Below are 24865 nucleotides of genomic sequence, written 5' to 3'. Positions count from 1 at the left end.
CTCAATATAAGAATGTCAGAACGTGATGGGAGCAGCAGTAGACCATACGACTGCTCTGCCACTCAGTACGATCATGGCTGATCTTCTGCCTCAACTCTGCTCTCCCGCCCACGCCCCATACCCCTTGATTCCCAGAGAGACCAAGAATTTGTCTATCTCCGCCTTAAATATAGAATCATCGAATGGTTGCAGCGCAGAAGGAGGCCATTCGGCCGATCGTGTATGTGCTGGCTCTCTATGAGCCACGCAGCTGGTCCCACCCCCCTGCCCTTTCCCCGCAGTCCTGCAAATGTTTTCTCATCAGATAATTTTCCAGTTCTCTTTTTGAAGGCCACAGCTGAATCTGCCTCCACCACACTCTGAGGCAGTGCATTTCAGATCCTAGCCATTTTGTGCCTTAAAAAAAAAAGGTTTTTCCTTTGTCATAGAGCCATAGAGTTATACAGCACTGAAACAGGCCCATTGGGTCCGTGCCCGCTATCAAGCATCTACCTATCATCTTTGGATCTTTTGCCAATCACGTTAAATCAGTGTCCTCCAGTTCTCGACACTTCCGCCAATGGGAACAGTTCCTCCCTATCTACCCTGCCCAGACCCGTCATGATTTTGAATACCTCTCTTCTCAATCTTCTCTTCTCTTTCAGGACAACAGCCCCAGCTTCTCCAATCTATCCATGTAACTGAAGTCCCTCATCCCTGGAATTATTCTCGTAAATCTGTTCTGCACCCTCTCTAATGCTTTCATGTGCTTCCGAAAGTGTGATAACCAGAATTGGGCACAATACTGCAGTTGAGGCTGAACCAGTGTTTTATGAAGATTCACCATAGCTTTCTTGCCTTTGTACTCTGTGCCTCTATTTTTGAAGCTGAAGATCCCATATGCTTGACTAACCACTCTCTCAACCTGCCCTGCCACCTTCAATGATCTGTGCATATATACCCCCAAGTCTTTCTGCTCTTGCACCCCCTTTAGAATTGTACCCTTTACTTTATATTGCCTCTCCTTGTTCTTCCTATCAAAATGTATCACTTCACACTTCGCTGCGTTAAATTTCATCTGCCACTTGTCTGCCCATTCCACCAGCCTGTCTATGCCCTCTTGAAGTCTATCACTATCCTCCTCACAGTTCACAATACTTCCAAGCTTTGTGGCATCTGCAAATTTTGAAATTGTGCCCTGTACACCCAAGCCTAGGTCATTAATATATATCAAGAGAAGTAGGTTTCCCAGCACCAACCCCGGGAACCCCACTATTTACCTCCCTCTAGTCTGAAAAACAACTCTTCACCACTACTGTGTTTTCTATCGCTCAGCCAACTTTGTATCCATGCTGCCACTGTCCTTTTTATTCCATGGGCTTTAACTGTGCAGACAAAGCTGTTATGTGGCATTACCCTCATCAACCTTCTGTTACCTCATCAAAAGACTCAATCAAGTTCATTAAACATGATTTTCCTTGAACAAATCGATGCTGGCTTTCCTTAATTAGTTCACATTTGTCCAAGTGACATGTTAAATTTTCACCCGGATTCTCGTTTCTAAAAGCTTTCCCACCACCAAGGTTAAACTGACTGGCTTGTAGTTACCAGGTTTTCAAACAAGGGTGTAACATTTGCAGTTCTCCAGTCCTCTGCCCCTTTAATCTAAGGAGGATTGGAAGATTATGGCCAGTGCCTCTGCAATTTCCACCCTTACTTCCCTGAATATCCTCAGATGCTGGTGACTTATCAACTTTAAGTACACTCAGCCTTTCTAATACCTCCTCTTTATCAATTGTTAGCCTATCCAGTGTCTCAACCACCTTCTCTTTCACTTATGAATTTGGTAGCATCTCCTTCCTTGGTATAGGCAGGTGCAAAGTACTCATTCAATATCTCAGCCATACCCTCTGCCTCGATGAGTAAATCCCCTTTTTGGTCCTCAATTGACCCCACTCTTCCTTTTACCACCCCTTTTACTATAGAAGACTTTTGGATTCCCTTTAATGTTAGCTGCCAGTCTCTTCTCATACTCTCTGTCTTTTCTTTCTTTTTTTTTTACTTCCCCTCTGAACTTCACATATTCAGCCTAGTTCGCACTTGTATTATCAACTTGACATCTGTCATATGCACCTTTTATCTGCTTCATCTTATTCTCTATCTCTTTCGTCATCCAGGGTGGTCTGGCTTTGTTTGTCCTACTTTCCCCCCTTGTGAGAATATTACCTCAACTGTATCCGAACCATCTCCTCTTTAAAAGCAGCCCATTGTTCCATTACAGTTTTGTCTGCCAATATTAGATTCCAGTTTGCCTGAGCCAGATTTATTCTCAGCTCACTGAAATTAACCCTCCCCCCAATTAATTATTTTTACTCTGGATTTATCCTTGTCCTTTTCCATAGCTAGCATAAACCTTATGGTATTATGATCACTGTCCCCTAAATGTTCCTTTCCTGACACTTGATCCAACTCATTCCCCAGAACCATATCCAGCAATGCCTCCTTCCTCGTCGGACTGGAAACATACTGACCTGAAAATTCTGCTGAACACACTTCCGAAAGTCTTCCCCATCTCTGCACTATTACTATCCCAGTTTATATTAAGATAATTAGTCCTCCATTATAACTACTCTATAGTTTTTGCACCTCTCTGTAATTTCCTTCCAAATTTGTTCATCTGTATCTTTCCCACTAGTTGGTGATCTATAGAATACACCCAGTAGTGTAATGATGCCTCCAGTGTTTCTTAGCTCTGTTCTTGAGCCCTCGAGGGCATTCTCCTTCTCCAGTATTATAATAATCTCCCTAATCAATACTGCCACCCCTCCTCCTTTCTTTTCTTCCCTATCTTTCCTGAACACCTTGTGTCCGGGAATGTTTAGTACCCAGTCCTGCCCTTTTTTGAGCCAGGTCTCTGGTATCACCACAACATCATATTCCCACGTGGCTATCTGCGCTTGCAGCTCGCAAGCCTTATTCACCGCACTCTATGCGTTCACGTACGTGCACGGTAAACCTAATTTAGGCCTTATTACATTCACTCTTACTCTGACCCCATTTCTTCCTCTCGTGCTATCTGTCTCTCCCAATTCTTTGAGTACCTTGTTTTCCCTTTCTAATGTTACTTCCTGGTTCCCATCTCCTTGCCAAGTTAGTTTAAACTCTCCCCAATAGCGTAGCAGACTACCCGCAAGCATATTGGTCTTGACTCTGTACAGGTCCCATCTCCTCCCGGAGCCATTCCCAATGTCCCAGGAATCTAAAGTTCAATGATGGAGCATGTACAGCCCCCTGCAGTATACAAAACCAAAGATTCACAACCCTTTGAGTGAAGAAATTTCTCCACATCTCAGTCCTAAATGATCAACCCTTTATCTCAAGACTGTGCCCCTGTGTTCTAGATTCCCCAGCCAGGGGGAACGACCTCTCAGTGTCTACCCTGTCAAGCTCCTTCAGATTCTTGTATGTTTCACCTCTCATTCTTCCAAACTCAGAGTATAGGTCCAGTTTACCCAGCCTCTCATCATAAGACAACCCTCTCCTCCTGGGAACAAGTCTAGTGAACCTTCGCTGTATTGCCTCTAAGGCAAATATATCCTTATGTAAGTTTGGAGTCCAAAACTGCGCACATTATTCCAGGTGTGGTCTCCCCAAAGCCCTATACAATTGTAGCAAGGCTTCCTTATGCTTATACTCCAAATCCCTTGCAATAAAGGCCAACATGCCATTTGCCTTCCTAATTGCTTGCAGTACCTGCATGCTAACTTTCTATGTTTCTCGTACAAGTACACCCAAATCTCTCTGACATCAACATTTACAATTTTCACGCCTTTTAAGAAATATTCTGCTTTCCTATTCTTCCTCCCAAAGTGAATACTGACCCACATTATACTCCATCTGCCATCTTGTTGCTTACTCACTTAACCTGTCAATATCTCTGCAGCCTCTTTGTATCCTCCTCACAGCTTACATTTCCACCTAGCTTTGTATCAAGGGCAATTAGGGATGGGCAATAAATGCTGGTGACCCCCATATACTAAGGAAATGCAAACTAAGGAAACATTAAAGTGCACTGAATCTGCAGAGTGTGAAGACAGGTTAATGTTTTGAACGTACACTCTGGTGTGGAAGGAGTGCAGCCCCCTCGAAATGTTAGCCTGTCTTTGCCCTTTACTCTGAAGTTCTCCCCAGTATCCTGGATGACATTGATCTCACAGTCAACACCTAAAGCGGATTATTTGGGTATTTATTTCTGGATAGGTTCTTGAAGGGGAAATATTTGCAGGGCTATGGTGAAAGGGCAGTGGGGGGATGGGGTTAGTAGGGATAATTGGATAGCTCTTTCAAAGAGCTGGCACTGGTGTGATGGGCCGAATGGCCGCCTACTCTGCTGCATGATGCTGTCTGCAGCTTTTTTTGTTCCTGGAACTTAGCTGGAGCAATGTCATATAGTGGGCGATTGTGCAGACAGCTCGGCAAGTTTTCTGACATTTGGTCCAACTTTTGAAACTGGTGGGCGTTGAGAAGAACTCCAGTATGTTTCACTGAAAAAGTGAGAGACACCTCGGTTAATATTTCCATTACTCATTAATTTCACCCCCCACCCCCCCACCCCCCCTTGCAGAAATGCTGAACCGCTGTCTAAATTCCTGTGTAGCCCTTCAAGGTATTAAAAGTTCCTTCAAAACGGAAAACCAGGTTTTAAAGGAGCACAGATGTATTTCGGGAAGCCACTCTCAGCCAAGTGCACATTTTGCACGGTAATGCCAGAGGAATCTGTGGCTTATGCGCCTGTTGGTGGTAAGATTTGGAGTAGTTTGTTGTGGCGCCGGGGGGTTCATGAAGGAAGTTGGGCAAGGGAAGTGATTTGAAGAGCATGCAATAGTGGTGTATCATTCTAGAAAAATACTACATAGAGACTAGCTTGGTGCTGTTCTCTGAGCAAGGAATGAATTCCAGACGCAGTACTTTTTCTTGTAGAGGGAAATGGTACTTTCAGTGAAGGTTGCAGGAGTCCTCGCATTACAGTTGCTGAGCTCAGTGGCAGGGTGATCAGCCCCAGATCTTATCCCTCAGATTAAAGGCCATTCCTTTACAATCTCTTGGGTGATCTTTACCCTCGGTTTGAGGTACATCAGCTCAGCCTTCCAGAACGTGGGTCCAAGTTCTGTAGCAGGTTTCGGAACATAAGCCGTCTGCCTCCTTGCATGTACAGAAAAGGTCAAACACATTTAGCCATTAGCAGGTCAGAACGACACGACAAAAGAAATATCGTTATGACTGTTCCAGTGGCTGTGAAGAGACCTCTTGAATGTCTAAGATGATTTATTTTGACTTTTTTTCAGAAAGGTGCTGCCCACAGATTATGGGAAAGTTGCCCGCTTCAAAATGGAGGCTTTAGCATAAAATGGGCTCTACGACATGACCTTTACCTGCTCGCATTCTGTTGAGGATATCGGTGCTTGAGTTGTCAATGTGGCTCAGTGGGTAGGGCTCCCGTCTCAGAGTTGGAAGGTCTTAGGTTCAAGTGCCACTCCGTGACCAGCAAATGGTCTAGGCTGACCCTTCAGTGTAGGACTGAGGGAGGGCTGCATTGTCGCAGGTGCCATCTTTCCGTCTGTCTGTTTCTGGGTCAAATATCTAGTGGCCTATTCCTTATAACTGATTCTCAGAAATGTAATTGCAGGTACAGTAAGCATTTAGGAAGACAAATGATATGTTAGCATTTGTTACAAAGGATTTGGTGTATACTACAATTATGTAGGGTCTTGGTGAGACCACACCTGGAGTACTGTGTACAGTTTTGATCTCCTTACCTAAGGAAGGATATACTTGCCATGGAGGGAGGGCACTGAAGGTTCACTAGACTGATTCCTGCCATGAGGGGAGGCCCTATGGGGAGAGGTTAAGTAGACTAGGTCTACATTCCTAGAATTTAGAAGAATGAGAGGTGATCTCATTGAAACATATAGCATTCTTAAGGGACTACACAGGGTAGATGCTGGAAGGATGTTTCCCCTAGCTGGGGACTTGAACTAGGGACCAAAGTCTCAAAATAAGGGGTCAGTCATTTCAGACTGAGATGAGGAGAAATGTCTTCACTCAGAGGGTGGTGAATCTTTGGAATTCTCTACCCCAGAGAGCTGTGGATGCTCAGTCGTTGAGTATATTCAAGACTGAGATCGATAGATGTTTGGGCGCTAAGGGAATTAAGGGATAGTTTGGGAAGGTGGAGTTGAGGCCATGATCATCTTGAATGGTGGAGCAGGCTCGAGGGGCTGAATCTCCGACTCCTATTTCTTATGCTCTTAAGAAGCGCAGCAAGTTCTCCTGGTGTCCTGGCCAACATTCTTCTCTCTCAACCAAGAACAGATTAGTTGGTTATTCAACTCCTTGCTATGTGTGGGATTTAATGTCCAAATTGGCTGTCGTGTTTCCGACAATGACTCATCTCATTGGCTTCAGGATGTCCTGATATTATCCAAAGCAACGTTTAAAGTAGAAATTCATTCTGCGTTCCCTTATTTTTCCTTTCTGCTCGCCCTGATTCACTAGTCGTCTGCAGTCCTGTACGTTCCGACATTCATTGTAATGGGATGTAGTGGAGAAGGACTCATCCAGTTTATGTTAGGTTGGTACCTCTGGTGGATTAGGGTTGCTGATCTGTTGTGATGTGAGCAGGGACCTCATGTCACAGAAGGAAGGCATGTGTTTGCTTGGTATGTATTTCTGGCTGGAATTCACTGCCGGGAGATGGTTTGATTTTCTTAATTGTAGCAATCTTCTCTTATCGCGCTAATTACATGCAATGATGGAAATGACTGGTACCACAAGGCAGTTTACTAATGGACACAGTCTGTAACCGGGCAACCTGCTGGTTGTTGGTGTACGAGGGCGCAGTGTGATGCAGTGATTGCATACCAGTTGGAGCCTTCTCTGGGCTGTCGGACAGCAATGCCAAGTTAAACGCCCACCCTTCAAAAATCCTTCCAGCAAAAGACCATCAGAAAGGCAGATCAACTCCAAGCTACAGAGCAGCTCCGAGATCAGGAGGGAGGCCATCTCCTCTTAACCCGACTTAATACTGCTTAGCGTGATGTTGAAGCCTCCGTAGACCAGGAGGTGACAACCCCTCGTAGCCAGATAATGCTCGTTGAGGGGGAAAAGAAACTTCCCCAGAAAAGAGGGGAAATTGTGAAGATGTTTTACATGTGTACTTGAAAAGGATTTATGTGCTTCGTCTTGACTGTCAGTTGAATTGTCTCTGTGGGTCGCTGTCTCGCTTCTGTATCAGGAGGTTATGGGTTCAAGTCCCGTTCCAGAAACCTGAGCCCATAATCCCGGCCAGCGCTTCCAATGCACTGAGGGAGTGCTGCACTGTCGGAGGTGCCGTCTTTCAGGATGAGACGTTAAACTGAGGCCCCCATCTGCCCTGTCAGGTGGGTGTAAAAGATCCCACGGTCACTATTGGAAGAAGAGTGGGGGTTGGGGGGTGGGGGGGGGGGAGTTCTCCCCGGTGTCCCTGGGCCCAATATTTATCAGTCAACATCACTTTTAAAAAAAAAAGTGATCTGGGTCATTATCACATTGTTTGTGGGAGCTTGCTGTGTGCAAATTGGTTGCTGCGTTTCCCACATTACAACAATAACTTCAAAAGTATTTCATGGGCTGCAAAGCACTTTGGGGACATCCTGAAGTTGTGAAAGGCGCTACAGAAATGCAAGTCTTTTTCTTTTTCAGTATTGTTGCTCCTGTGTCAATATTGCACCTGTTTGTTTTTGCAGGGTAAAATGGGAACTGCTGAAGATGAGCTGATTGGGATACCCTTTCCAGAGCACAGCAGTGAACTCCTGAACAGCCTGAATGAGCAAAGGCACAAGGGGGTGCTTTGCGATGTCACCATTGTAACTCAGGGACTGGAGTACCGGACACACCGAGCTGTCCTGGCCGCCTGCAGCCAGTACTTCAAAAAGCTCTTTACCTCCAAGTCCTTCAGTGGCCAGCGCAACGTCTGCGAGCTGGATTTCGTCAAGCCTGAGGTCCTGGCCGCCCTCCTGGAGTTCGCCTACACGGCCACCCTGACCATCAGCAACTCCAACATGAGGGAGGTCCTACAGGCCGCCCGCCTGCTGGAGATCCAGTGCGTCACGGACGCCTGCATTGACATCTTGCGGAGCAGTGGCAGGGCTGACAAGGTGGAGTCGGGTAGCGATGACTTGGTGGGCTACGCGAAAGCCAGGCAGTATCTGGATGGCTTTGAGCAGGAGAAAGCTACAAGCCCCATCAACGTCATCGAGATGCTGGAGGTTCCAAAATTCCGGCATCGCAAGAGGCCAAAGAAGCCGCCTCGGGTCTCTCTGAACAACCATGGTAGCTTGTACCGCATCGTCCAGCCCTTGAGAACATCCATGAACAATGTTATTTCAACAGAACAAGTGGAGCTCCCACAAGACAGTCCCATATGTCTGGAAGACCAGTATTCGGTAACACTGAATGCCGAGAGGAGCGGCCACGAAGAGAAGGTGTGTGAAGACTTCAGCGAAAAGAGCGAGGCGCTCGCTTACCGGCCGCCACCATCCCCCAGCGAGCGCCACACGGACGAGGAGAGCGCAGAGCTGGACCCTGCGTCGTACTTGAGCTCGCTCAGCAACGGTGTCCTGAGCAACAGCCTGGGCTTGCCGGACAAACTGGTGCGGAGGAGGAAGTCGCAGATGCCCCAGGAGTGCCCAATCTGCCACAAAGTCATTCATGGGGCAGGCAAGCTCCCGCGGCACATGCGCACGCACACAGGAGAGAAACCGTTTGAGTGTGAAGTGTGTGGCGTGCGCTTCACCAGGTATGGTACCCTTCTACACTGGTTCAATGTCGAGGAATTAGGCTGCGTGTTAAAACCAGCTTTATTGGCATGGGCAGTATATTGACAACGGTTTCTCCCAGCCTCCAACTAAAGGCCTGCTCAGGTCGGGAAAAAGAACCCGACTGACCACAGCGGACCCAAGCCCGACCCGGCCCGAGTCCCTCTGATCTTGCCCCGACCTCGACTCGAACCGACCCAAGCCCGACCCGACCATCCCTTTACTTACCTTCGGACTCGGAAACTCCAGGAAGCTGCAGCGCATGCGTGATGACGTCATAGTGACGACACTCGCTCACTGCGCAGACTCCGTTTCGTCCCGGACTCCCAGCTCAGGTAAGTTTTTTTTTTGTTTTTTTTAATTTCAATACTTACCGGCAGGGCACTTACCGTGTGTGTCCGGCCCGACCCGACCTGAGCCTGAAAGCCAGATCCGGAAGTGGGGCCCGACCCGACCCAAACCTTGACACATGTCGTTGGGTCCCGTCTGGTTCGGGTCGGGTAGCAGGCCTTTACCTCCAACCTACAATGTTTTCTTCGTCTTTCCACCCACCCCCTCATCCTCATCCGCTCGCCCTCTCGCTCCTTCGCACCCTTGCTCACACGCGCCTTCCCTCGCATGCCGTCCCTCACTCGCTCGCACGCACGTGCCTTCCCTCGCTCGCCTGCGCCGCCGCCTTCCCTCGCTCGCCTGCCCTGCTGCCTTCCTTCACGCACGCACCGCCGCTTTCCCTCGCTCCTTTCCCCCCCTCACCCTTCCTTCCCCCTTCATCCTCCTCGTCTATCGTTTCTCCCCCCCCCCCCCACAAATCTCATCTTGTTCACGTCTCTCCTCCCTCCACCCCCGCTCTATCTCCGTCCACCATTTCATTTCCTCTTGTCTCAGTCTCCCTGTCCCCCTAAGACAATGACTCATAATGGCTCAGGCACCATCTGTCCTCCAGCACCTCATCCATTCACCAATAGTACACCCAGACAATGTGCATTAGTTGTATGTTCAACCATGGAAGGCATCACAGGCGAGCCTTTCTTGACCTGCACCTGAAATCCACACAGGTCGGCCCGTTCCAGCACAGGGGAGTGGGTGGCAGTCAGGAGTGAGAGTCAAGCAGAGCTGTTGTTGTACTGAGTCAGTCTTTCTTTCTGTTTTCCCGTGCCTGCAGAAACGACAAACTGAAGATCCACATGAGGAAACACACGGGTGAGAGACCGTACTCCTGCAACTGCTGCGACGCCCGCTTCCTCCACAGCTACGACCTGAAGAACCATGCGCGACTCCACACTGGCGACCGGCCCTTCGAGTGCAGCCAGTGCCGCAAGGCTTTTGTGCGGCTTGACCACCTACAGAGGCACTTGAAGGGGCAGAACTGCCTGGAGATCCGGACCAGGAAGCGCAAGGGTGACAGTATGGCACTGGAGGACAGCGAGGTCAACAGGGCGCACCTGGGAATAGATGGGGGGTTTCCAGAGGAGTATGAGATCAAGAAGGAGCCCCTGGGAATGGACGATGGGTTTCCAGAGGAGTATGAGATCAAGAGGGAGCCCCCAGAAGTAGACGACGGGTTTGCAAAGGAATACGAGATCAAGAGGGAGCCCCCAGGAGTAGACGACGGGTTTGCAAAGGAATACGAGATCAAGAGGGAGCCCCTGGGAATAGACAGCAGGTTTCCAGAGGTGTATGAGGTCAAGAGGGAGCCCCCACAGGCAGATAGAAACTTTGATGTAGCTGGTATGCAGGATTGGGGCCACATGAGTACCACATGGGATCGCGAGCCAGAGGAAGGCGTCCTGGTGGATCCATCGTAATCTTAAAGAGCAAAGATATATTTTTATAACTTGTTGCAAAAAAAGCCCCCCGCCCCCCCCCCCCCCCCCAACCCTGCTAAAACCTTTTCATATTGTCTACTTAACTGTGAAGAGGGACTGTAAGACACAGGGTTTTAGTATGCTTTAAGACGCTAGTCATGAGCGTCTGCCCCTATGCACCTTTTGTTTTTGGGTTAAGTGGCAACCGTTGCGATGAAACACTCTGTCTGTGTTGTGTGTGTGTGTGTGTGTCTCCCGAGTAATTTGGAATTGTTTTCTTTTCCTACAATATCCTATATGCGTTCTCATGTTGACCATTGGCCAGTTCACATTGGCAGTGACCAAAATTGTCTCTGATCATGTACCCAGCGCACAAGCGCAAATGTAGGTCGCTCCCATGGCGTGAATGTGCAGAGGAATCTCGTCACCCATGGTTCGTGGTATCGGGCACTCTAGGGGAGTGGGGAGCAGGGGGAAAGGAAAGAGGTGTGCTTGCTTTGAAGGTGTGCCGTGGCTGGAACCAGAGGGGAGCAGTTGCTCCCGGTGATCTTGTCACGCCAGCGCCCTCCTTCATCAAAAGCGCCCGAGGTGAGTGACTGTGTCAAGCCACCGGGAGCTTCTGCCCTCTTGTTTCTGCTCCTCCCCCCCTTCCTTTTCTGGAAAGTACCTCACCTTCTCGACCTCTGCTGCGGCCCTGCACGCTGGTGTCAAGCAGTGTCTGAAAAGACAAGGCATTGACTAAAGGCTACTGCATTTTGCACTAATCTCCCTCTGCAGTGGCCATTTTCAAATCACGGGATGATTACATTTTGTTTTCCTCATCGTGCTTTTCTCACTTAAAACACCTTTTTTATTACTTTGAGAGGGAAAATGCATGGAGTGGTAAACAAGTCACTTGGCAGGAATCTAGTGTACATGGTCTTGTTTTATGATAGCAGCTTGCAAAACGAGGTTACTAAACAGTAATAAGGTTATTGATCATTGGGATAGCAGATGGTAATCCACTGGTTTGTCACCTGATCTTATGGTGACTAAAGTAGACATAGATTTGAAGGATTAATATATATTTAAATTATATATAAAAAATATATGGAGTGCAAATTTTGCTGCCCTATGCGTGCGTGTGTGTGAGTGTGTGTAAATGAGAGACGGTGTTAGCGACTTGTTAATAGCAACTTATTTAAATTCTGATCAGGAATAGAACCTTTATTCAAAACCTGAGGTTTAGAAATCTTGAATATAAATATAATATATGTACCTTTAGTTTGTTTGTCTGCTGTATACTGCTGCCTCTTTTAATACACGCTCTTGCGCGCTCTCTCGCTGCCTCCTCTTCCCCTCGCCTCCACTTGTGATTGGCCCAGTGAGCACTTTCCCACTGCCAAACCAATGCTGGTCGCAGATGGACGCTCCCAAGAGTTACTCAGTAAGTGGCAAGTTGGACTGTGTTATTTCAGTCTTAACTCATTTACCAAACACTGACATGAACTTCAAACTGAGGCTCTTGATCTCGCCTCGTACCCCGCAACTCGATGAAGAAATACCCAAATGCGCTTTTCTTTATACCAATAGGTAGGACAATTGGTTTGACACAATGCAATATTAATCACCAAATCTTACAGCACAGAAGTAGGCCATTTGGCCCATTGTGCCTGTGCTGGCTCTTTGAAAGAGCTATCCAATTAATCCCATTCCCCACCTGCTCTTCCATAGTCCTGCAATTTTTTTCTCCTTTTAAGTATTTATCCAATTCCCCTTTTGAAAGTTACTATTGAATTTGCTTCCATCGCCCTTTCAGGCAGCTCGTTCCAGATCACAACAACTCGCTGCGTTAAAAAAATTCTCCTCATCTCCCCTCTCTGGTTCTTTTAACCAATTACCCTAAACCTGTGTCCGATCCTCCTGCCAGTGGTAACCGTTTCCCCATCACAACCATTCAGAATTTTGAATGCCGCTATTAAATCTCCCCCTTAACCTTCTCTGCTCCGAGGAGAACAATCCCAGCTTCTCCCAGTCTCTCCACATTAACTGAAGTCCCTCATCCCTGCTCCCATTCCGGTAAACCTCCCTCCGCACCCTCTCCAAGACCTTGACATCCTTCCTAAAGTTTGGTGCCCGCAATTGGACAAAATACTCATTCATCCACAACAAATCTCCCATTTTCGTACACTGATTTGATAAAAAGGCCAAGTGACCAACCGTGAACCGTGTAGAAATGGCCTTTCCTGTCGGTGGAAGTGGTGGACGAGGTGCGTCTGAACGGATTGTATACAGGAAGCTTTACTCTGTATCTAACCCATGCCAAATCTGACCTGGGAGAGATCTGATAGTGGACTTGAACGATGATGCATTCTCCCCCAGCACCAGAGACCATAAACAAATGGCCCTGGGAAATGCAAAGCAGTGATTCGGTGTCTTGGTTTTGCCGGAGCTTCAGTCTCCCAGTCTGTTCTGAAATGGGATCTACTCCGTGTGGATTCCTGCCCTGCTGTTCACTGCTAGCTATGGGTTCCCCACCTTGTACAGTCTAGAAAATGATTGTTAAGTTTCTGTCAGCGCGCTGTTCCTGCTCGTGGGCTCATCTTGTGTATTTTTTTAAAAAAAATAATTGCTTGGAGAATTGCAGCCATAGGATTGCATTTTTTAAAAAAAAAGATCTACTTTGACTTTTCACTGACTCCAAAGATTGTTACTGGAACTTTAACCAAATACGATGAATGGCTGGAGCTGAATGTAACTGTAAGCTTTAGGCACAGGAGTGGGAAGGGATTAAATGAATCATTGGAATCCAACAAGATGAAGCAGGAGGAATATTATTGCTTGCCGATCAGGACGAGCTATCGCGTCCAAAACGGGGGCTAAATCGCCCAAAGCACGCGCGCGTAACAAAAGAATCAAATTATTTTTTATCAACCATGTCAGAAATATATAATTGAATTTTATAATAAACGCAACTGCTGAAGATATGAACTAAACACAGAAAATGTTGGAAATGCGGAGTACATCCATTAGCATCAAAGGAAGACAGGCCAATGATGTGGCTGGAGCCCTTTCCCAGTGCCTCTGGTGGGGAGTGGGGGATGGTCAACATTCCTGCCTCTCATTTGACCTGTTGTACATTTCCAGTACAGTACGGGTTAGCACAGGTTAGTAGTTGTTAGTACTCCAGTATTTGTGTTGTTGCATGACAACACAGAGGGAGCTTTACTCTGTATCTAACCCTGTGCTGTAGCTACCCTGGGAGTGCCCTGGATACCAGAAGTGGGAGTAATTCCATTTCCTAGCACCAACATCTCTCATGTTGATAAGCATGAAGGAAATGTTTAAAACAAAAGAACTCTTCAGTCATACAGTGGGTATAAATCCTTCATTTCCTAATAAATAAGCCACAGTAGCCATGCACTCCTTAGATGTACAGGGCCTGGCTTCCTTCTGTAACTGTTAGTCAGTTCTGCGCGACCCAGCAACGCTCTGAAGCGGTGACTCATACAACTTGGAATGATTATTAAAACTCTAGAAAGATTCTCCAACCGCACCCTGCTCTTTAGATGCTCTTTGCAAGCCCCCTCTGCCTGTTTATAGTTTGAAAATAATTTTTAATGTTCCTGTGCGGTGAGTATTGGGTAGCTCGGTTGTTCCAGTGCCAGACTGGTTGGCTTAAGATCCAAACCAGGAAAGGCAGCCTTTCGCCCTCCTGCGATGGATGGAATGAGTGACCTTGTATGTGGGGGCAGGGCAGGAGGCTGCATGCATTGTGCTCGGTGCTCGTCACTGTCTGACCTTGGCAATCTCTGGCTGATAGTATTGGAAAGTAAGGTCAGCACCTCCTCATCTGGTGGCAATAAAAAGTCTTTCTTACACGGATTGTCTGGCTTACTCTATACCGTTCTTTGTCTGCATGCTTTCTTCTCTCTCTCTCTCTCTGTGTCAGGGTCTATGCGTGCTCTCTCTGCACTCTCATTCTCTCTCGGTGTCTGCTCTCTGTCTTTCTCTGCGTGCTCTTCACCTTTCTGTCTCTCTCTGCATGCTCTACCCTGCTCTTGCTCCCTGTCTCTGCACGCTCTCTCTGTCTCTGTCTCTGTCTCTCTCTCTGTCTCTGTCTCTCTCTCTCTCTCTGTCTCTGTCTCTGTCTCTGTCTCTATCTCTCTGTCTCTCTCTCTCATATTCAGGCAATTATGCTGTTTCCTTTGTTCTCCCTCTCCCTTTCAGTCTCTCTTGCTTGGGCAGTAACTTTCCATCCTCTCCTTTTCTTCCCAGGTGCTGAGTCTTTGCCCCTTCCAAAATCGATCTTCCTTTCCTTACCATCTCTTCACCACTGGGTCCCTGCTGGCAGCTGTTGATGAGGCCCAGCTCCCCATTCAAGGCAAAGTAAGGGCCTAGGTTCGAATGGCAGAGTTCTACAAGCAGATACTCATGTAAAAAATAATTTGGGTTTAACTACACAACAAAGCATTGCATCTACAGAATTAGATAGGATCTACAGTGTATAAACTGACCATTCGGCCCATCTGCTCCGTCCTGGTGTTCCTGCCCCACACGTGCCTCCTCCCACCCCCTCTCCATCTCCCCCTATCCCCATATCCTTCTATTCCTTTCTCCCTCATGTGTTTATCCAGCTTCCTCTTAAACATATCTCTGCTATTCCCCCTCAACCACTCCCTGTGGTAGCGAGTTCCACATTCTCACCACTCTCCGGGTGAAGAATTTTCTCCTGAATTCCCCATTGGATTTATTAGTGACTGTCTTATATTGATGGCTGCCCCCCTAGTTCCTGTCTCACCCACAAGTGGAAACATCTTCTCTACGTCTACCCTACCGAAACCCTTTCATCATTTTAAAGGCTGCGATCAGGTCACCCCTCAGCCTTCTCTTTTCTACAGACAAGAGCCCCCAGCCTGTGTGATCTCTGAACCCTTTCCCACTAACCCCTTACGTTAACGGACCCCGATATACTGGATTATTTTAGAATTCGTTTACCAAGGAGGTAAAGGTGCTAGGAACAGCCCCTTTCCAAACCTCCGGGCCCAGGAAGATTTAAAACGGGGCAAACAAAGGGACGAGAAATTTCTAGGGGAAGAACAACTGAGGTATCTGAGCCCCTACCAGGGCTTGGGGGGTGGTGGGGGGGTGGTGGTGACAGGGTGTGCGAAAATAATGCTGCAGGTTTTTCGAGCTTAAAAGGCCTGCACTGTCTCTTCTGTTGAAGTTCTCCATCCCTGCCACTAGATAGCACCAGAGCAGTCACACAGCACTTTTTTTCAAGATAGAAATCGAGTTTTAAAAGTTTCCTTCACTTTATGCACTGCTGATTTGCACACTGCTTGTGGGTTAACAATGTTGCTATTTTTGGGCATACTCTGGGAGTTAGTGTGTTTTAAGAGTGGGGGCAATTTGTGCCCCGGCCTGAGGGAGATTGATTAGGTAAAGTCCCGCCTGTATTAACCGCTGTCTTCCATGCTAAGCTACCCTGCCACATTATGCATCTTCGGTGCGGTGCTAAGCTGGGATCTGTTGCAACTCAGTGGCATTGCTCACCTCTGAGTCAGACGGTCGTGAGTTCAAGCCCCACTCCAGACACTCGCACATATAATCCAGGCCGACACTCCCAGTGCCTGTACTCGGAGCACTGAGCAGTCGTCTTTCGGAAGAGGCGTTAAACCGAGGCCCCAAATGTCCCCTCAGTAACACATCCCGTGGCACTATTTGGAAGAAGAGCAGTGGAGGGAGTTCTCCCCGGTGTCCTGGGGCCCAATATTTATCTCTCAACCAACATCACTTTTTTTAAAAAAAACAAACAGATGATCTGGGTCATTATCAGATTGCTGTCTGTGGGAGCTTACTGTGTGCAAATTGGCTGCCGTGTTTCCCACATTACAGCCGTGTCATTGGCTGTGCAGCCAGCCCTTTTGTTCCTGTTGGTTTACAGGCATCCCACTCTCGGTGAGCTTGTGTGCTTCCTGCCTGTACCTAGACCCAACACCAAACAGCCTCCTCCGCCCACCTCCAAATCGAAGGGCCTCCTTTCCCTGTCCGAGTGAGCCCTGGACTGATGGTCTCAGCAACGCGCCAGAGACGCCATGAAATGACAGGGATGGAGTGCAGTGTTGCTCGACCTGCTTCTCTCCCCAAACATGCAAACCAAAGTCCTTTCTGCTTGCTGTGACGCATGTATTTAGGTAAACTCTAACTTGACCCCGGGGTAAATTGGCCGGCTTCAGTTGAGGCACAAACCATGGATGGACCCTTTTGCAGTGCAGTGAATAATACCAAAAATCGCCACCATTGGGTATCTCTCAGAATTTACAGCACAGAAACAGGCCATTCGGCCCATCTGCTCCATGCTGGTGTTTCTGCACCACACGAGCCTCCTCCCATCCCCTCTTCTTCTCACCCTATCAGCATATCCCTCTATTCCTTTCTCCCTCGTGTGTTTATCCAGCTTCCCCTTAAATGCTCCACTGCTATTCCCCTCAACCACTCCCTGTGGTAGCGAGTTCCACATTCTCACCACTCTGAGTTTAATGCACTCAAAGGAGCAGTGTCGCTATAATTGGGAGGAGGGAGGTCCCAAAAATGAGTCTGCCTTGGGAAGCCATTTCAGGCTGCCCATCGTCTGCCTGGGCAGTTGGATTCACAGCTTCTTGGGTTTATTGCTGCAAGTTCACTGCCGATCCCTCAGTGACTGGGTCTCCGCGTATCCCAGAGGTAAATAGCAGGGAAAGAAATGTGGACATTTATTTTTTTTAATGCAGACTTTTTATTGTCTGAACCGCATCTTTGAAAACAAAATCTCAGGACGGCTCTTGGGGCTTTCGGTGTCCACATGTGTGGCAATGCTGAATGTCTTTGGGTAAATCTGCACTTTTGGCCGCAGCTTTTGATGTTTTCTTTATGTAGTACGAGCTGCTTATGACGCCCGAGCAGATGCTTTGAAACCCCTGTCACAGCCTTGCCCCTTCACTATCTCTGTAACTTCCTCTAGACCCACAACCCTCCGAGATCTCTGTGTTCCTCCAATTCCGGCCTCTTGCACATCCCCCGATTTCCATCGTTCCACCATTGGCAACCGTGCCTTCGGCTGCCTGGGCCCTAAGCTCTGGAATTCCCTGTCTAAACCTCTCTGCCTCTCTCTCTCCTTTTTGGCCTTTATTGCAAGAGGATTTGAGTACAGGAGTAAAGAAGTCTTGCTGCAATTGTATAGAGTCTTGCTGAGATTGCACCTGGAGTATTGCTAAAGTTTTGGATTCCTTTCCTAAGGAAGGATATACTTGCCATTGAGGGAGTGCAATGAAGGTTCACCAGACTGATTCCTGGGATGGTGGGATTGTCCTATGAGGAGAGATTGAGGAGACTGGGCCTGGATTCACTGGAGTTTAGAGAATGTGTGGTGATCTCGCTGAAGCATACATAATTCTTAGAGGGCTCGACAGAGGAGATGCAGGAAGGATGTTTCCCCTGGCTGGTGAGTCTAGAACCAGAGGACACAATTTCAGAATAGGAGGTAGGCCATTTAGGACTAAGATGAAGAGGAATTTCTTCACTCAGAGGGTGGTGAATCTTTGGAATTCTCTACCCCAAAGGACTGTGGAGGCTCAATCATTGAATATATTCAAGACAGAGATTGATGGATTTCTAGATGTTAAAGATATCAAGGGATATGGGGATAGTGCAGGAAAATGGCACTGATAGAAGATCAGCCATGATCTTGTTGAATGGCGGAGCAGGCTCGAGGGGCCGAATGGCATACTCCTGCTCCTATTTCCCATGTTCTTCCTTTAAGACGCTCCTTAAAACCGACTTCTTTGACCGAGCTTTTGGTCACCTGCCCCTAATATCTCCTGATGTGGCTCGGTGTCAAATTTCTGTCTGACAGCACTCCTGTGCACCACCTTGGGATGTTGTATAAATGCAGATCATTGTAATTTCATGGAAATGTTGCTTTGATTATTTACAAAACCAGGTAATGTGCCTCCAGTTGTTCCATCGGGTAGCTGTGCCCCATGGTCGGTTTGAGTGTATTCTAATTCTATATCTCGACCCCTACACAGACAGTTACAGACACTGGTCTGTTGTCTTTAAAAACTCCGCTCGCCACTCATCCAGTTCTGAACTGGTCAGCTGTGTTTCTGGGTGGCTGAGTTAGTAAATTCAAATACCATAAAAAGAAAACGGATAGTAAAAGTGAACAGCCACAGCATGCATTTATATAGTGCCTTCAGCGTGGTAAGAAATCACAAGAGTCTAAATCAGACACCGAGCCAAAAGGGTATTAGGGGTCAGGCGGCCAAAAGCTGGGTTGACGAGGTTTGAAGGAGGGGAGATAGATTAAGGGAGGGACATCCCAAATCTCGGGGCGTTTACAGTTGAAGTCAGGTATACGGCTGCTGACTGAAATAAATTTCTGTGGGCAGTACGGAATTATGCATGATTTGCATTTATGCAAAAGGGTCTGTTTAAAATTTCTGTTTAGGCCGTGGTTGTTTCTCGTCCTGTTCTGCCTCGTGACTACTTAGCGAATGCACGTCCCCATTCACAAAGTTGCACCTTAGGGCATGTTCTACACTCGATGTAGGACCCCAGACCTGCCTCTTAAAGTGGTACTTTTAAAACAAAGACACAAATCATTTGCAGCAATTTGTAATTTCGAGAGCACTTTGAATACTTATTAGTTAAGGAAGAGCCTTTTTCTTTTGCTTAAAATGATAGGCTTGCAAATAGTTCCTGTCCCTTCACTCGTTGCACTTTGTTGGACTGGTGCAGCACAGGTTGTCGAAACCGTCCAGTCTGACGGGCGGTTGCACGGTTGACAGCGTACATATGTATATAAGAATAAGGTAATATGAATCGGTGTCCTGGGCCAATATTTATCACTCAGCCAACATCGCTTACAGACATATCTGGGTCATTATCACATTGCTGTTTGTGGGAGCTTGCTGTGCGCAAATTGGCTGCTGCATTTTCTGCATAAATGCAAGCTTTTCTAAACCCAGACCCAAACTTCCATCCTTATTGAAATGCGTGGGATGCCATCTCAAGATGGTGGAATTTGGATTTGGGATTGACGCTGGAAAGTTTGGATTTTGCTTATCTTTCCCACCCCCTTACCTAAAAAAAAAACATGCGAATGAGGCCTTGGGGATGGGTGGACACAGAGGGGCAGCTTTTCCTGGTCCTGCGCACTGAGGCTATTGGATCACCCGGGCACCAGCGGGTACAGGATAATTGGGGCAGGAAGGAGGGGGTGCAGAAGCGCTCCCCTGGGCCATGTGTATAATACCCAGGTTTGCTCTGTGGGCTGATGAATCTGCTTGAGAACTTCACGCTCCCCACGGGCGAGCCTAACTGGAAAGATTTTTGTGTTATCATGCTGACACTCTCTCAATCTGCAGATGAACCCTTTTGTTTTCCAACCCCACCCCCCCCCCCCATCCCCCAAAACCCCACCGCAACGCCCTCCCTGCCCAAAAAATGGGCTCTCCAGTCATAATGCGGGCAGCTTTAACCAAACTGCTGGAGGATCACTGCGTCTGCCAGCTACCTGGGTGTGCTGGTCCACCTGATGGGGGCAGGTTTTATCACAACCCCGTTTGGATCTGGAGGGTCATCTGTTTGGTTCTTGCACTAGCTACACCATTGGTCTTTGTTTGCGGTCTAGAAAATAGCCTTGTTGCACTTTAATAGTTGGAATCCCCCACCCACTTTATATTACATGGGGGAGAAATATTTTCTCCCTCCAGTCTGTGTACTTGGTTTGAAGAGGTGATTCAACGTGCACCTTATACAGTTTTGTTTCTGGATGTTTACCCCGGGTGTACGGTGACCAACTTGGCTTTGTAAACTTTACATGCGGGTGGGGTGGGGTGGGGTGGGGAGTGTTGTGACATTGGTGGTTGGTTGTGTGACTCGACATTCCTTTCAAATTTTATTTTCCCTTTTTTGAAAAGATATTTAATTCTACGTTTTTCTTTCCCAAGTTGAGAACGATCTGGTGTTTTTAAATAAAGAATTGTAATGCAAGAGGATTTTATTATTTTTGTTTCCCCCCAATGGCTGTAAATGTTTTAAAAAGAATGTGCCTTAATTATGGTGATCTATTCAATATCTGATGGGAGTGGAAATAAATTGGATTTATTGATCATACAGTTGATCATGAGCCTCTCTGGTTATTTCTCACAATGATGTGTGTTTGGTTTCTTGGCCCCACAAATTAAGATTTTCCATTTGTTCGTTCTTGCCTGCCAGTTCCCCATCTCTGCAATTTCCCCGACCCCCTGCCCATTTATTTTTAATCCAAGCACAGAAATGGGCCCCACCTCGCTCCTCGGCGCACACACGTTACTGACACCTCGGCAGTGGACCGGCGAGGCGCGGGGCTCTAGAAGGCTCTCTGCTACAGTCTGTCCTCGGCGGGGTGCTGCCATTAGCCCCGTTGGTCGCCACTGATCTCTGCGTAGTGCTTTCCGACTGGAGGTCTGGGACGCTGTTGGGTGCCTGATCAGGCTCGCTCGTCGTTCCTCCCTACACAGTCGAATGCTCTTGATCGTTTCAGCCTGGGCTCTGTGGGTAGCACTCCCTCGCCGCTTGAGTCAAAAGGTCGTGGGTTCGAGTCCGCACTCCAGGGACTTGACCCCACAATCCAGGCCGACGCTCCCAGTGCCAGTACTGAGGGAGTGCTGCACTGGTAGAGGTGCCATCTTTCAGATGAGACATGAAACCAAGGCGCATTCCACCCCCCCCCACCCCCACCACTGCCCTTTCAGGTGGATGATGTAAAAGATCCCATAGCCTCTATTGGAAGATGGGCAGGGGGAGTTCACTGAAGTTGTTGAGCACAATGTGGAGGCCGGAAGGCTGTAAAGTGCTTCATCAAAAGGTGAGAGGGGAAATACCCTGTAAGTCGCCCACCTTTCCAGGCTAGAGAGGTGATGGGTGGCGTAGGTGGGGACAATGATTAGGAGCTCGGTCCTGGGCAAGTGCACATGCCATCGCCTTCCTCCCTCTGGTTGTATCGCGCCCGCCGACCGCATTTGAGCTGGTGAAGAACATTTGAGTGAGGTGACCTCGGGAAGAACATCGCTTAGGAGCCGTTACCCTCAGCAAGAAGAGGGGGTTTAAAATAGGGAGGCAAAGAATTGGGTTTGCCTTTTTTACCTGAAGTTAGCACCAGTTGGAAATGAGATGACGTGGAAACATCATGCTTTAATTTGAAAGAACGTTTTTATTCAAATTGGGCATTCAGAGTGCTGCAATGATGGCAAAGCCCCCAGTGTAATAGGATATTTTTTCACTTTGCAGCCAGTCTTTCAGCTATCCTATTCCTAGTTTTTCTTTTAAATTGGGATGAGGTATGAGAATTCCCACATACCTGTGTTTGCCCCTCTCTTTCCCCCCCCCCACCCCCCCCTCCAGGAAGTCCCTGATATTTAAGTAACATTAATGTGACTCTCTCTCCGCTCTAACCACCATGTGGATTCATCGCATTCACCTGGGGTCAGGTCGTTCCAGTTTCCAGTCGTCGCCCCTGTGGGCATACGACTCAATCAGTCACCGGTGAGGAGACGGTGGTGATGGTGGGACTGGCCGTGTCCACGCGGATGTCCCTCAGCGTCCCGGGCTCGCTGCTGGTGGTCCTGGTCTGGGAGAGGCTTGCTGCCCGCCCCAGTGCCTCCACATCGCTCATGGTGACCAGGTCCCTGTTGCTCCTCTTGGCGATGAACTCTCTGGGGTCGTACAGCTCGTCGGACGTCGTCTCGTCTGGTGCCGACTTGTCCTGGTACCCGAAATCCAGCTCGCTTTCACTGCGAGGAGGGAAAAGATGTAGCCAATGTACCATTTTCTTTTTAAAAAAACAAAAACACACTCCAGGCTACGTTTGAGGGGCTTCAGTTATAGGAGCAGGAGGAGGCCATTCAGCCCCTCAAGCCTGTTCCACCATTCAATCTGAGCACGTGCATCTTTACTCCATCTACCCACCTTAGTTCCATAACCCTTAAGCGCCTTACCCAACAAAAATCGATCAATGTGTTTGGAAATTTCCAATTGACACCACCACCCCTCCACAGCACTCTCAACAGCTTTTTGGGGGAGAGTGTTCCAGATTTCCACCCCCCCCCCCCACCCCCCTTGTGTGAAGAAGTGCTTCCTGACATCGATCCTGAATGGCTCGGCTCTAATATTAAGGCCGTTTTGTTCTGGACTCTGCCCACCAGAGGAAATTATTTCTTGCTATCGACCTGATCAAATTCTTTAATCATCTTAAATCCCCTCGATTCGATCATCCCTTAATCTTCTATATCTTATATGGCGAAGCTGGGATTGTTCTCTTTCAGCAGCAAAGGTTAAGGGGAAATTTAATAGAGGTGTCCAAAATAATTAAGGACTTTGGGGAGGACGAAACTGTTTCCAGTGGCAGGAGGGTCGGTAACCAGAGGGACACAGATTGAAGATAATTGGTTAAAGAACCAGAGGGGGGGGGGGGAGGAGAATTTTTTTTTAACGCAGTGAGTTGTTGTGATCTGGAACGCGCTGCCTGAAAGGTGGAAGCAGATTCAATAGTAACTTTCAAAAGGGGAATTGGATAAATACATGAAGGGGAAAAGTTTGCAGGACTATGGGGGGGGTGGAGAGCAGGGGGACTAATTGGATAGCTCTTTCAAAGAGCCGGGCACAAGCACGATGGGCCGAATGGACTCTTTGCTGTCTGATTCCTCATCACCATCTCTGCAGCTGAAAACGTCATGGGTGTGGACCTTGTGAAAGATGGGAGCAGGCTGGTCATTGATCCCCAATCAACGTCTTAATCCAAGATCAAGTGTGAAGTGTAGCTGAGAAGCCAGATGTTGCTTGTGGGACCACATCACTGTATGTAGTTACACACGATAACATCTGTACGCACAGGATGGTATATATATGGAATGACCTACCACAGAGGCAGCAGAGAGTGTCACAAATTTTGAACAGACGAGGAACCAAGTTTTGGCAGAAAGGTCAGTTGAACGGCGCGAAAGCTGAACCGGGCTGAGACCTTTTTGGGGCTGATCTGTTGCCTGGAAACTATATTTTCCAATTCTCTACCATCCTACTTTCGCAGGGAAGTCGGAATGTGGTAACACGGGCGGCGTATCTGGTGATGCATCACAGAATTACATAGAATCCATAGCGCAGAAACAGACAATTTCGCCCATCTATTCCGTGCTGGTGTTTCCGCTCCATACGAGCCTTCTCCCACCCTTCAACTCACCTCCATCAGCATATCCTTCTATTCCTTTCTCCCTCGTGTGTTTATCCAGCTTCCGTTTAAATGCATCTCTGCTATTCCCCTGAACCACTCCCTGTGGTAGCGAGTTCCACATTCTCACCACTTTCTGGGGAAAGAAGTTTCTCCTGAATTCCCCCATTGGATTTATTTGCGACTGTCTTATATTGATGACTCCCAGTTTTGCACCTCCCTGCAAGTAGAAACACTCGTGTTCTCCTCCCTTGATTTGATTTTGTCAATCAGGAGAAATTTCCCAGAGTTTTTCTTAAGACTGGTTGCAGGCCTCTTTTAGCCTCACTCATGAGTGAGCATTGTTTTACAGCTAGGAAGGTGGGTGCACAAGTTTGAATAGCCTGTTGGACAGGGATGAGTGCTGAGGGACCTTTACTCCACCATCAATTCACATGCTCGTACAAGGCTGGCCACCCAGTCTGGTGTGTCAATTTTTAATAACAACCAATGCCCCATCAAAAACACATGAAAAATGTAAGAAATAGGAGCAGGTGTAGGCCATTCAACACCAACTCTTTTTCCCCTGGCTACCTCGACTACACTTCTTCACACCCTGCCTCCTGTAAGGACTCCATTCCATTCTCCCAGTTTCTCCGTCTGCGACGCATCCGCTCTGATGATGCAACCTTCCACAACAGCGTTTCTGCTATGTCTTCCTTTTTCCTCAAGAGAGGATTTCCCCCCCACTGTGGTTGACAGGGCCCTCAACCGTGTCCGGCCCGTTTCCCGCACCTCTACCCTCGCCCCTTCCCCTCCCTCCCAGAACCGTGACAGGGTTCCCCTTGTCCTCACTTTCCACTCCACCAGCCTCTACATCCAAAGGATCATTCTCCGCCATGTCCAGCGTGATGCCACTACCAAAGGCATCTTCCTTTCCCCTCCCCTGCCAGCATTCCGAAGGGATCATTCCCTCCGTGACACCCTGGTCCACTCCTCCATTACATACAACACCTCGT

The 24865-nt window shown here is 47.9% G+C and overlaps 1 protein-coding gene across 3 annotated transcripts in view; it reads left to right on the top strand.

Moving 5' to 3' along the window:
- The window catches only part of dcst1 (DC-STAMP domain containing 1), a 200305-nt gene that overhangs the window by 87128 nt on the left and 88312 nt on the right, over positions 1 to 24865 (top strand). For 2 of the 3 annotated variants that reach the window (XM_068022545.1, XM_068022546.1), the window contains 2 exons: positions 7764 to 8815; positions 9997 to 20784. The exons of the other annotated variant lie outside the window; for it this stretch is intronic. In XM_068022545.1, coding sequence (XP_067878646.1) covers positions 7764 to 8815; positions 9997 to 10639 — 1695 coding nt within the window. In that variant the 3' untranslated portion in view covers positions 10640 to 20784. Of the gene's footprint in view, positions 1 to 7763; positions 8816 to 9996; positions 20785 to 24865 lie in introns of those variants that run through there. 3 annotated transcript variants of the gene reach the window in all.

Source organism: Heterodontus francisci, chromosome 46, assembly GCF_036365525.1.
Source record: "Heterodontus francisci isolate sHetFra1 chromosome 46, sHetFra1.hap1, whole genome shotgun sequence".
Taxonomy (NCBI): domain Eukaryota; kingdom Metazoa; phylum Chordata; class Chondrichthyes; order Heterodontiformes; family Heterodontidae; genus Heterodontus; species Heterodontus francisci.
Note: the sequence above shows the minus strand (reverse complement) of the source record. Positions and strands in the feature narration are given on the sequence as shown.